Source organism: Nylanderia fulva, unplaced genomic scaffold, assembly GCF_048542155.1.
Source record: "Nylanderia fulva isolate GAGA-0341 unplaced genomic scaffold, ASM4854215v1 Scaffold1, whole genome shotgun sequence".
NCBI classification, from domain to species: domain Eukaryota; kingdom Metazoa; phylum Arthropoda; class Insecta; order Hymenoptera; family Formicidae; genus Nylanderia; species Nylanderia fulva.
The window spans coordinates 379,460-394,220 of record NW_028189192.1 but is presented as its reverse complement, the minus strand read 5'-3'; the positions used below and the strand labels follow the sequence as shown (position 1 = coordinate 394,220).

The following is a 14,761-nucleotide window of genomic DNA, read 5'->3' as shown; positions in this document are numbered from 1 at the left end:
TTGGATTTTTAGTTTTTATTTCGAAAACTGTACGTCGTACGTAATTATTTATTGTTGGCATGTAAATTAAATCGTCTTAATGATGGGATACAAACAGATCCGATTGCCACAAAACTTAAATTAATTGTCATAATTCGACATTGTATATTATAATTGTCTTTTTTCTTAGAAAGAAAGAAGCAACTTTTTAAAATAACCATTTAAATCAACATTACGCAATGTATCAACAAAAGATGTGGTTATTAATATCATTATGTGTGTACCGTGGAAACACAGAGTTAGGAATACGTAATGAGTTTCACGGATCGATGGAAATGAACGTACAAAAGGTACAGGTTTGCACGGATTTTTCCTAGAGTTAAAATAAGATGAAAATATGTTAACACGCAAGAATCAAAGTCCACACAGTCATGGTCACGGCGTATAACGGTGTCTAATAATATTGGATCGTTATGGAAAAATTAAAAAAATTATAGTTAAGAGTAAATACTCTCTGAATGATTGAATATAATTTTTTGATGCAATTCAATTTTATTTTAAGCACTATATAATTTTTGAACCGATAAATCATACTTTTTTCAATTTTCAAATTATTCGGAAACAACGGTAAATAAAAACTATTTAAATTAACACATTTATTATAAGTTACAATCGGAAAGTTTTGATTTATGTAAATTACAATATTAAAACCGTGTATTCGCTCGTCTATTGATTAAAATAAATTATAGTATATAAAAAAAGGCCAACTAATCGAGCATTATTAGATGATATAAACTAATGTAAACTACATGTAGTAAAAGTTATCAAAATACAAACATAAAATCTTCCAGGTGGAATTACTTCCGCACATGAATGATTGTTTACGGATGCACGAGCTACCGAAAGCACGTGAATTAGCAAAAATGTCATAATTGATAGTTAGACATCAAATCAAAGGAATCATTAGAGTTATCAGCTATGACCGTGAAGTCGGCGTTGACGGCCTACCGGATGTCAATGTGTTGCTTTGCAGCTATCAATCAAAAAAATTAGAGATTAAAATATAAATAAGTCTCTTGAGTTTCAAAAAATTGTTGAAATGTCTACAAATAAATTTGTTTTTCTAACATTCTTTTATACTGTGAAAAAACACGAGTTTAATAAAGCTACACAAATTTTATATTTGTATCATCTGATTTTATTAAATAAACTTTATATTATAATTATTATTTTGAGAATATATATAAGATCTAAGAGATATCAAATATAATATTCAAAATTTTTATACAAACATAATTTACAAAAGCAGCGTTATATTAAAATATTCTAAAATTAATCATATTCTTATTTTTTACGTGATGAAATTGATCTGTTTTCTTATTTTTTATTTTTGAAATACGTATCTTTGCGTATGTCGGATATTTCAACATACGTCGTGATGAGAAAATTAGTGGAAGACGCATTACCTTTGCTCGCAAATTTTATTTTGTAAACACGCTTGCATCACATTTTACGTCTCTGTTGTATTTTTTTCAACAGTTTAGATATAGGATATTAAGACATCCCAAGAAATCACTGAATCATTTTGCCAACAACAGCAATTATCAGAAAGCACGCTTACATGACATAACATTGTATTATAATTCCCGGCTTTTATTGACCCAATAATGTTTGTAACAGTATAAATGTATGTATGGATCTTTTTAAATACTACTCATATATTCAGTAGATTAGCCTCCACGCATTAGATTAACAATTACTGGTAACAATTATGATTCCGCTTTAATAATCGCGAGAACGTAACGTTAATATAAGAGTATTTTCACGTTATTAAAATATAGATTCACATGTTTGTATTCGTGTGCCAATATGATTAATCTTTTATGCGAAAGTAAATATAGTAATTATCTCCATTGTAGACATATGTTATACGGAATGTTAATTCTATTTATCGAATATTAGAATAAAATTCATACAATATTCTTTTGTAAATATTGCCATTATCGATAGTTTTGTTGTTGATTAGGAAGAATCTACACTACTAGGAAAAGTTTACACTATTGCGTCTAAACTAGCAATATTGTACAATTACGTAATTAATATTCTACAAATAATTGAAAATTGAAATTTATGATTTTAAATTTATTAATTTTTTTTTATAAATCAATATACATATAATTAAATTAATTTTATCAGAATTTTTTTGAAATAATTATCATAAATAAAATTATCTTTTTTATTTTTAAATATATTTTATTAAATAAAAATATTTAATATTTATCGAATAGTTATCTAAACATGCTATTTCTATAATTAAAAAAATAAACTAATTCTTTTATACTTGAGCAATAAACTATGTTCAATCTTATATTTTCTGGAAGTTTAATTTACATTTTCTATAAGATGCTATTTTTTAATGAAAAAGAAAACGACATAAATTATTAATAATTCGACAAAATTTAACATATTTGTTCCTTGACGAAAGAATGATGTATCTGTTGATGAGAATTCCTAGAAAAGACGTGATTTAATTTGACGAGATATAATTGACAATGAGTGTATTATACGTATAATCGTTTTGCATTTTAGAATCATTATTTCACAATTATTTTCTCATTTAAAGCTTAGTCGTACAACTTACTAATTTCTTAATTTTTTTTCTTTCATTCAGCTTTAAAGCAATTATTGTTGTAAGTAATAAGTTCATGTAGAACATTAACATCAATCCTAAATATAATAAAAAATAACTGACACTTACTTGAACTGTCAAACACATTTGACACTACAGTGATTTATAATTAGTAATATAATAAATTAGAAAATGCATACAATTATGCAAATATTCTGATTACGATTACAGGATCCCCATTCTTATTGCTTATTGATTGTTTGATTGAAAATGAACTGTTCAATATTTAATCATTTGTAGGCTTTGATTTATCTCGATTTAAAAAAATAATTTGCATGTGCAACGATGAAAAATTTCATTTTAAATGCCATTTATTTATCGATTCTCTCATTATTCTGAAGTTCAGAGGAGTTTGTCTTTGATACTCATTTTCATTATTTATTGTTCCATGCGGTATAACAGTTATATGCGTGGAATTTTTATGACGCAATTTTGCAAAGTAAAGTAAAAAAACGCATCATCGAATCGCAAATTACATTTTTAATTATTTCGCGAATTACAGCAATCTTTCGTAGAATATACTATACAATAGATTGTTGCAAATTCTGCGACCGATTAATTATACGATCGGATAATCTAATAGTTATATAGTGAATTAATTTTTGAACAATATTAAAATTTCAATAATTTTATTTAGAATTATTTATAATAAGCTTTATATAAGATTTGAAAGAGAAAAGAATAGGGAGTAAAGAGTAAAATACTATGATTTATTTTAAAACAAAAGCTTGACCAAACATTCAGTTATTCTAATAAATAGCAAATATTTTAATTTACTTATTTAATATTATTGGATAAAAAAAGATAAATAAAATATATATGATATTTACATATCATTGCACATAAAATATATGTATATCTGTAATTGTAATTTTTTCGACAAACCTTATTCTGATTAAAATCGTGTGTTATTTAATTATAATAAAAGTAGATACTTTATTTAATTATAATAAAAGTACATACTTATTGTACGAATAATTTAAACATAACATTGCTCGTACGGTATGCAAAGCCTTATAAAGGTATTAACGTTAATTTAATTCAACATCGCTAATAAAGCAAAAATCAGATAAATTACGAATCATCACAAATAACAAGAGCAAAAAAGTATTGGCAAACAATCATCGTAATTAATGTCTAGTTTAAAAAATTATACATATGCACATACATATATCCTTTATCAATACAATGTTTGGAATGACGCTTTCACAAAGAAAAATCAGATTCAATGTTTTCGAAGATATTCGCTTGAGATTCGACGTGGAATCTTTCTAAAATACCCTGTATATGCAGCTGACCTCTGTATAGACCAGACGCCCTTTGCACAATTTATATAAGATTAGAAAGAACGTTAATTGTTATGCGTATTATTATTTTCGACTCTTAGAAATACTACCTAAGAATAATTATTGCATCTAGCGCGATATATTCGTCATCCGGTATTCCCGTTGTAATTTTTATAAAGAGATCTCTTCGTTATGTCGCGAAAAAGCTCGACTTCCACGAAGGGGGAATTTTTTCTCTTTGCCTGAAGCCTCGTTTCGCGGTTTATAAAAGTGGTGATTTTTGCTTTCAGCAATTATCGGTCAATTGTTTAATCCGTGATCCAGGCGTCATATGGCACCTGAGCGAAGAGTCTCTCCACAAAACTTGACATGACTTGAACCAGCTTCCTTCTTAAATCTGGTTTCATTTCTTTTAACAATTCCTGGCTGTTCGAATTGATGAATAAGTTTAATGCAGCAACTGAAAATAAGATTTGATCAATACAAGTTGCGTGTAAATAACAAGAATAAATATAGGTTCTTTTGTGCGGACTTTTTAGCTAGTTTTTTTTCTTGTTTAAATATTTATTTAAATTATATTTCTGATCTTCCTATTTTTTATTTTATTCATTATACTATTATTTTATTGTAGTAATATTGTTAGATTAATTAGATATGTTAAGATTTTCATTCTATTCTTTAAAATAAAATCTAAAAATTTTACAAAAGAATTGCAACTTACGTAATATGCTATTGGTATCTCGGACATTTTCAACACCCATTTTAATATCTTGGACTGAAAAGTCTAATTTGAGCTGTTGCAACCTAAGATAACGATGACCATCAATCAAAAACGGCTTTGCCCTGATGAACACTTTGGCTCTAACACCGTCTGTAAACAAAAAAAGTCTTGATGAAATGTATACATAAGATAACAGACCGAATGCCATATTCATTGAGACCGTATAAATTGCAGTAAGCATGCAAATTTTATTAAAATTAAAAGTGCGTTTCGCGCTATTTTAATTTTTACAATAGAAAGTACAATAAATAATAATATAGTGTAATGTTATAAATTTTAATATTAGTAATGCAACGATTTACAAACAATTTTTAAATTTAAAATTAAAAAAAAAAATTTTAGATAATATATACATTTTTCATTTATGTATATAATTGGTTAACGATTTTTTCCATTATTATAACATAATAATAAAAAACAATTATAATAATAGGGGACTCTAATACTTGGATAGCAATTCAGGTATTCTGGGTTGCCTACAGGTAGGCGCGAATGAATTACTTCGATATCAAAGGAGTTCTTTCACGAATACAATTCCTCTCATATATATATATATATATATGAATATTTCTTGTAACATATTAGTAAATTGTGTTGCCATTCATAAGGAGTTCAACACTAGAGATCAGTGACTGCTGTTGTGAGATTAACGTGGCATTCTCATATATATAAAAGTTGCTTCTAATTAATTTGCAAACATTAATTATTCATTATAGTCATGTAAGAAACGCCTAAAATTATTTGGCTATGCACACAATCAAACTATTGTCTTTAATTACAAACGGTTGATACTACTATGAAATAGCTATGAGTAAAGTTTATTGACAATAAATGTATGTTGCGCACGTGGTGAAAGTTTCTCGCACACTCGTATGTACCAGTGGCATTTCACTCGGTCAACAAAATTCATCGGGGAAATTCCGAGCATACTTGCATATATTTCTAACGATTGATAAACCTCGTCTTTTTTTTCAAAACGCAATGACAAAATATTTTAGAACGAACAAGTGCAGACATATAACGGACATAACGCTACATGCGTTGCTGAATCATATTACTAATTAACTGTTAATTAACTGTTATTTCAGCTCACCATATTCGCCCCAGTATTCTCCTGCTCCACTTGCTTTGACCAATATTAAAGTGCCACTCGATCGATATTTGGCCGCAGCTCGAATTTTTGGTATTTGGAAAGCAAGTTGCAATTGAACCTCATCGTCGGTCAATCGGGTTCTCAGACCACTAATACGTAGGGAAGAAACTCCTCTTGCTGTTATATTTTTAAATTGAGCTCGATAACCATCTGGTCCGCCACCGAGGGCAATATGCAATTCATCCAAGATAATGGGTTCAACTTCTGGATAGCCCAATACGGGTAAACCTGCAGTTGCAACAGTTAAATAGGATAAAGCGATAAATATTGATCATGAAAAAGATTTATACATTTTTTTTCGTGCAATAGACTGGATAAATTTCTGTATATGTATATACACTCCTTATTATTAATAATAAAAATATTTGAGGCAATCTCTGATTAAAGTAAATAAATAATATTTTATTGTATAATTTGACAGAGATATTAAATTTCAATTCAACAAAAATGTTCTAATACAATGTATCAAAAATGATTTTACAATAGCTTTTCTTTCACTGGCGTGTTTGAAGAAAGCTACTACTTCAAGTGTTGGAGAGCAACTTCATACAAAATGACTGGGATGTAGGACACTGGGTGACCATTCGAATACACCGTTATAACCTGCTTCGGTTAACGAAGCTAACAAAACCACGTGATTATAAAACCGGTCTGTTTCTCAGGCTTTCGACTTTCAGAGTTTATTTACAAATCATTTGTATATTGTGTATTGTCATATATTTACTCTAAAGAATCAATTATTCGCGTTGCACATGCAGCATACATGATAAAATTTACTTTCTCATAATTCTTAATGAATGAAATAGAAAGACGCTACAAGAGTATCAGATTATTCAAATTTGTCATTTTCATAATTAATCAATATCATAAATTAATATTATATTTTACTGGTTAAAAATTTAACAAAGTCAATAAAAAATTGCAGAATACATCAGAAAATTCATTGCTTTCTTGATTTTGGTATAATTTTTTTAATTAAAGAGATGTATATTAATTTTTCCCTTATTTACTAAAAAATCCTATTAATTAGAGTTATTAATTAAATCACTTTTCACAGTGCAGAACTGTAAGTAATAGAAATGTTATTTATCTTTGTATACTATTATGTGTATTTGATCGTTTTAGCATTTCCAAACTATGTTTATTAAAAAAAATATTAAACATAATAGGCTTGCATCAAATTATTAATATTCTTAACAAGACGAAATCACAAGATTAAAAACAGAGAAACACAACGCAAACGATATATGTTCGATAAACTACGAATTCCAATCAGCTGATGTATATACATATACACTTGACACAGTAAGAAACAGGCTCAATTTTACGCTTTAACTTCTTCAAGGATCTTCGACATATTGAGTTAATAAATGTGAATATTCTTATAATAAAATAAAATAATACATGCGTGTTTGAGATTTCTTTTATGCAAGTTTCTTGACATTTCAAGTACATCATCAATGTTCTAAAAATAGAATAATACTCCCTCTCTCTCTCTCTCTCTCTCTCTCTCTCTTTCTCACTTAGCACATGAAACTGTACATAGAAAATGACGTGAAAAAAGTGTGAAAATGTTGAAGGAAATTGTCTGAAACGTTAGATCTCACCTTGCCGAAAGTGCTCCACTAATGTGTTGGCCGTCTTGGCCAGACAGGCTTCCAGCTTCGGATCATGCCTGGAACATGGTTCGAGAAATTCTAGACCTTGATATCTGCCAAGAGCCTGGACGTTGATCAGCAGCAAGCACGCGTAGCACAGTAGTAGAGCTCCCTTCATCTCTTCGAAGACGAGAAATGCTAAATGCTGTCTTCTGTCTTTTTCTCCTGTCACGATCAACTTCGTCGACTACTAACGGACTGCACAACTCGACCGGATTTCTCGACGAAGAATGATCGGCTGGCAGGGATGCGCCAGGACTTATAGACCACCTTGACATTGCCCCCGCTATGCCGGCCTCGAGAATAACGAAGAAGAAGAAGAAACTCGAGTCGCAACTCGATGAGGTACCAACTCTTTCACGTTTCTTCAGTCTATATAATGTGTAGGTGGAAAATAAATATAAGAATGCTAATAATGTATATGTATGAATCTATGCAGGAAGAGAAGAGAACAAAAGCCCAAGGTCCTGTCAGTTTTTAAGTTAGTATTGCTTCCAGTTATATCGTACAAAAATAAATGTTATTTTTTACAATTTCATATATAAGAGTTTTTATTATCTTGTTAAGTATACATCTTGGTTTTTTTGCAAAATTACAATTTGAAATTTATTATTTTTATTTCAATAAAGTTTAGCTAAATTAATTTCATGTTCGACAGCATTGACGCGATAAGTTTTGCCTCACGATTGACTTAAATGCAAAAAATCAAAGAGGCAACGCAGAATTTCACAGAGGGTTATTTATCATTTTTATTAACATGCTAACTTCAAATTAAACATAGCAAACAATGCGCTCTTGAAATCCTTGAACGAGCCCGCTCCATCTTACTGATGAGATTTTCTCACCTTTTAATTCTCTTATTAATATATTTCAGTTTTTTGCAAAATTATAATTTAAAATGTATTATTTTTATTAAAATAAAGTTTAGTTAAATTAATTTCAGGTTCGACGCAGATCACAACATTGACGCGATAAGTTTTGCCGCACGATTTACTTAAATGCAAAAAATTAAAGTAGCAACGCAAAATTTCACAGAAGGTTATTTATCATTTTTATTAACACGTACTAACTTCAAATTAAATATAGCAAACAACGCGCTTTTAAAATCCTTGAACAAACCCGCTCCATCTTACTGATGAAAAATTCATTGTCAAAAATATCCCGAAAAAAAACGAAGAGACACAATATTGATTAATTTAATGTATCACCGCTTACTTTCCCGATAATTGATGTTTGTTTAACTTTCTTTTTCTCTTCTAGTAACATTAAAGTGGTACGCGTTTAATGATTGGAAAAGGCAACAAAAAAGCTGTTTTCTCCACTTCTAATAATTAACGAATCGAATAATTAGGCGATACAAGCGTATCGCGTGTATTAAATCGAGTACGATCGCAATCGTAGTTGACGCAACTATGATTGATCAATTAAGTTGTGCAATTTAAGTACGTAAACAATCTAAATACTTAACCAAATTTAAAAGTCATCGATCGGATAACAAAAATAGAATGGGTCATGATAATCCGTACAATATTGATAATCAGCAATAAAAATGCGCGACAAGTAGGGACGAAAGAAAGCATCTCGATAGACGTCAGAGTGGACGTCATAGAACAGCCGAAAGAGGAGTAAGAGAGTGTTAAACACCGTTAATCGCCTTGGTCACGTTCATTTTGAGTCACGTTTCTGATTTACTGATTTGTTCGTGCACATGTTCGCGGAAGATCGACGTCGGTCGGATTTCCTGCGTTTAGACGTGACGGAAAAACGAAATCGAGAGAGACCAAACTGCAGATGATTGTAAATAACGTTATTTTACAACGCAATGAAAATTTACGAAAATATAGTCTTGCAAAACTTTACATTTCTATTTATTCAAAATGTCACTCACAAATAAACTCATTACAAAACACCGATTTTGACTTAACGTGTTAATGTAATTAATTACATATCGCACAATTCACCCTTAATATATTATATTTTCTTAATTCTAATATGCGAGTAGATGAGGCTTTTCTATCAGTTAAGATTTTGAAATCACATATTCATAACTTCTTTTTACTTTTTAATATAGATTAAAATTTTGCACTTTCTAAAAAAAAAAAAAAAAAAAAGAAACTTAAATTAAAATAATTCTAAAATTTCTTTCAGCAATAATAAGGATTTTTTAGATCTATATTATAATAAATGTAGAGAAAAATAGTTTTGCATCTTAGGAAAAAGATTTTATAATTTATCTGTTCATTTCTTCATGCACAATGTGTGTCAAATTATATTTCTCTTGAATATCGTGAACCTAATTATATGAAAAAACTAGAGAGAATGTAAATGTTGTACATTTAATAAACAATCAGAATGCAATGATATGAGACTGAAATGAGATGAGAAAAGTCGAGAATATACATGTACAGCTGTCATAAATGACAAAATAACACTTCTGCCGCGCGGACAAATGCTAATACATTATCATCTTCCGATATATGAATTATAAATTGCGTTAATATTATTATTTGACTCGATATTGCGCCATGATACAATGTTCCCATGTTCTGTGAGAATACGCGGTCAAAGACCGTGGTTTCTCAAGGTAAACAGCTATTCAGACAAAAAATACCCTCTCTGATCAAAATGCTTAGCATTCCACATAGCGTTCAACGGAAGACGTAATTGTACATACAGGATGTACCGAATTAATGAACAGCGTTAATTCGGATTAAGTACCGTAAAAAAGTACTCGATGATAACCGAATAACATGCAAAGCGTAAGGATCGTAAAATAAAAAAGAAAAAAATGTATAAAACATATATTCTTTGCTGAATTGTTTTATGTCATACAGTGAAAACGTGTCTGTTATGTAAACGAATTAATAAGAACAAGACGAAATTTTACGAAAATGCTTTCACCAAAAACGATAGGAAAGTTATTTTGCTGAATACTTCGCTTTCTCACCAGCGATTTAATTTACACTATACTTATTCAGCAATTCTCTTTTATTGTACTTATTTGTACTTAATTAAGAGATATGCGTTTTTATCTATTCATTCGTAATTGTCTAATCTCACTTGAAGACTGTAATTGATTTAACTTATAGATTGGTTCGAAAATTTGAAAATCTGCTCGAAGGGAAAATCATGGAAAGATGTATTAAAGATTTCTGTGAAGGCGGTGGAGACGAGTTCGTTGATTAGACGCCTCGTTAATACGAAACCCGGTTGCCAGGTTTTGTTGATTATCTTATCGAGGATACTTTCGAAAAATTGCTTGCCGAATAGAAGATTTGTGATGTGAAGTTCCATATTTTGGATGCTCTCGACATCCATTTCGGCCCGCACTTTTTCTCCTGGTGGTTTAACCACGGTGGTCGTTTGTATTAGATCGTCTGCAGAGAGAAAGAATACCACGTCATAAAATTGGAAGACTGCAAATGAATATATTTTTTTTCATTCTCTCTCTCTCTCTCTCTTTTAATCATATGGTGCAGCCATAATGGATCATAATATTGAAAGCAAAAAGTCGTATAATCATTTTTCTTGCATTGAAATAGATTAGTTTTTTTTCGTATCCCATTAATCGTGCGCAATAGTATCGGTAAAACATACCAAATATGGCTACACTAAGAGATCAGAAGACGACTTTCTAGTCACTTTTAAATGAATATTCGCACTTTCACATAACTAGTTAAAATTGTTCGAAAAATTCAAAACTTACAATTAGTAATATTCACTATAAAGTTTTATTGTATATGGAGACTTTCACGCGCATTCGAAATATAAATGAATTAATAACACGTGAATTAGTAACACTTACACAAGGCGAGGGTGAATTTTCCTTTGTTCATTATAGTGGAGCTGAATAATGAACCTTTAAATTCGTAATTACCAAACAGCTCTTTCTTCGGGAAACTTTGTGTGTACACAATCTAATGCAATACGTAAAGATTATTGAATTGGTTTATCGTTTTTTCTTTTAAATTTTTTTCTCTAATAAAAATTAAATATAATAAAAATTAAAATACTAATACTTCAGTTAATTATAATTCTGAATGAATATATGTTTTCTTATCATTGACATTAAGTACATCTATTAGATCGGAATGTCTTTGAAAAAAATGAATAATATGATATTCGTCGATGATAAAATTATATTATATGTTACATCAAGTGTGACGTATAATTAAATCGATAAAAATAAATATAGCGTATGTACCTTGTAATATCTCAATTCGGAGATAAATTTGGTTACTTTACTAATAGACCATCCCGTCTCAGTGACATTTCGAAGAGTTAAAGTAAAACCGAAATTCGGAACCCCTCTCTTGGCAGTTATCTCTTTGGCAAAAAACGGATCAAATGGAAGTACATTGTATTTCGGCAGACCGGTTTTGAAATAAGGTCGAATCGCATTCAATCCTTCTCGTACACAGCCATCAAAACCCACTCTGTCGGGATGACAGTTTTTAAAGGTGTCCTCTAAAAACATACATCATTAATATCATTGATTTTGTGCATAAATATATACAGTATTACGAGAAATATATTTTTTAAAAATTGGAAAAATTAATTAATGATTTGGAGAGAAATATCTATAATATTAAAAAATAAATTACCACTTGTGAATATTAGCGACAATAATCTATTCCATAAATCAATTTTATATCGTGAAATTAAAATAATTCTGAAAAATTCGGTGAACTTTTCAAACCTATTTTATTTGAATCAATAATTATATGTATAGTCTTTTTAATGTGTATGCTAAATTATTATTTACAAATTTATTCTCTTAAATCTGATAATATGAGTTAATTTTCATAAAATTCTAAATTATATGAGAAATGGTAAATAGTTTTTTATTTTGTATGAAATATTAATTTGACTCGTAATTTTTTAAATAAAATATTTTCTTAAAAATAATGAGAGTTTTTAAATATAAAAATATTGAAAATAATATACTTTTTACTTTACAATAATTTTAAATTTGACATTAACGAGTTAAATATTTTGTTGATATAAATTTCTATTGCAATATTTATAAAGATATTTTTTTATAAAGATATGCTTTGCTTTTTTGCTGTATATTTTTAAAATTTTGGCCATTAATATAAGTGATTATATGCAAGGAAAATATATATAAAGAAAATATATATCAATTAATCTGTTGTTATAACTTTTACTATATCTAATTTATTTCATGGATTTGATTGAAACACATTTCATATGTTTAATTACAATTACAAGGAGGAAGTAATACTGATTTTAAATTGTGTAAAATATGCATTGTAATGACCAAATTAGCAAGTCTATGCGATATTTACGGATTATTGTGAAAATATGTCAATTAACATTGAAATGCACATGTGCAATCACGAGTAATGCGACTTTCACTTCCAAGCATTCTGATTTGGTACAACTTGCACTTGATAATACAATACTGCGTTTCTTAAGATTTCATTCCTGAATTCTGCACTTTATTATAATTACGACACATAACATTATTACTTATATAATATATCAATAAAACGCTTTATTGATGCTTTCTTATTTCACTTTTTTACTTATTCTTTAATCATTTTTCAAATTCTACATGTCGCTTTAAACGCATTAAATAATATTGTTTTATTTTTTACTTTCTCCTATTTTCATAAACAAAAAAGAAAACTCAATAATGCTACACACATGCGTTGTATGCACTTTTTACTTATATGTGATGCACATTCACAAGAAGGAAAAGAATTTTTCTCCGCTCAATTTTCTTCCTTCCTCCAAGAAAAGATGGAACATTTACGTAAATCATCTTTAGACAATTTTAGTAGATTTAGTAGATTTAGTTTTTTAAAAAAGCAAAAGATTTATATAGTGATATTAAAAAACCTTACAAATTAAAAAATTTGTATATTCTTTCAAGGGAAATTAATATCAAACTTTTCGCAAACAATGAAAAATTATTTATATAAAAATAATTTATACAACTACTGATCCTTTATATCGTTCAAACTATCGTAACACACAATCTTTGCAAAGTAAAAGGAACAATACGTACAGCTTAAAACCAACTTTATGGAAAAGGAACCTTGATAAAATATTCCGATTCCGTGTTTCACTGTACATGTCTTCTTTTAGAGTCGATTTATAAGGAGATTTTATATACAAAAGCAATATTTTTAATTTTTTAGTGAAAGTAATTTACGGTGTTGTGCCTTTTCACCTGCTATAATTTTTAAAATACTCACTCAATATATGACATACAGTATATAGTATTGTATATATACATACAAAATGTAAGTGGTTATGAAAGTATGGTTCTCGGCAGTCGAAAAAGAAATTTAAGAAGGACATGTTATGAAAGAGTGCAACATCGAATTCAAATTTTATTTAACATACGTCAATTATATATTCATGTGAAATTTAATATAATATGATGATACGAAATATTGAAATCACCGATTTTGAAATTTCTTACACGTGCGGTAGTTAAAATCATCAGATGTACTCACCAAAATCAGCAGCGGTAGTCAAAGAGCACAATAGTAGCGGAATCAAGAGAGTTCGTAACATCTTTGTTAGTTTATGCTCTTCCTCTCCTTCTTCTTCTTTGTCTGAAGCACCCAAAAAAAATGACCGCAGTACTTGTCGTGTGTATTTATCGATATTCACAATGGATCACTTAAAGTATGCGGACAAGAAGCGCTCGATCCTTGCACTTTCACTGTCTACGATACATCTGAGAAAAAGGTTTAGCAAACTGCCTCCGAGTCTTATAAAATTTTGGCAGACTTTTTACGTAATTCATCGAAGTAAACCCCAAGCAGATGGACATGTTTTAAGGAGTGGGAATTTATTAAGAACTCTTTCCCTTCATTCCGACTTTGGAATTTGAACCAATCCCTTGAGCGTCACATTATAAAAGAGAACATTAAAGAGAGAACATTAAAGAGAGAAAACAAGTCTTACGCAGTGGATTATCTAACGTTATATCATTACCTAACATACTATGCACTTTGCTAGTGAATCGCGAAATAGAATAACTCGTAGGTGACTATGAGAGTATAGTGTTCCAATATAATACACACACATATACATATGTATGTGGTATTATATTTAAAATTATTTATCAAATCATTTTATCAAACCTCATCTATTTTTAAATTCGTGTAAACATAAATTAAATTTTAAATGAAACAAGTTTATGAGATATATAATAGACTCTATTTCTTTTTTTCC

General features: G+C 29.1%; 2 protein-coding genes across 2 annotated transcripts; both read right to left on the bottom strand.

Annotated features, from left to right (window-relative positions):
• Positions 1 to 3,576: 3,576 nt before the first annotated feature.
• Positions 3,577 to 7,814, bottom strand: Jhbp2 (Juvenile hormone binding protein 2). Its single transcript, XM_029313909.2, has 4 exons — positions 7,496 to 7,814; positions 5,829 to 6,116; positions 4,676 to 4,825; positions 3,577 to 4,414 (listed from the first exon to the last, which is right to left on the bottom strand). The coding sequence occupies exons 1-4, from the start codon at positions 7,662 to 7,664 to the stop codon at positions 4,263 to 4,265; spliced, it is 759 nt and encodes a 252-aa protein (XP_029169742.1). The 5' UTR covers positions 7,665 to 7,814; the 3' UTR covers positions 3,577 to 4,262.
• Positions 7,815 to 9,387: 1,573 nt separating this feature from the next.
• Positions 9,388 to 14,252, bottom strand: Jhbp16 (Juvenile hormone binding protein 16). Its single transcript, XM_029313950.2, has 4 exons — positions 14,035 to 14,252; positions 11,751 to 12,013; positions 11,352 to 11,463; positions 9,388 to 10,923 (listed from the first exon to the last, which is right to left on the bottom strand). Exons 1-4 carry the CDS (start codon positions 14,093 to 14,095, stop codon positions 10,625 to 10,627), a joined length of 735 nt encoding a protein of 244 aa, XP_029169783.1. The 5' UTR covers positions 14,096 to 14,252; the 3' UTR covers positions 9,388 to 10,624.
• Positions 14,253 to 14,761: the final 509 nt, after the last annotated feature.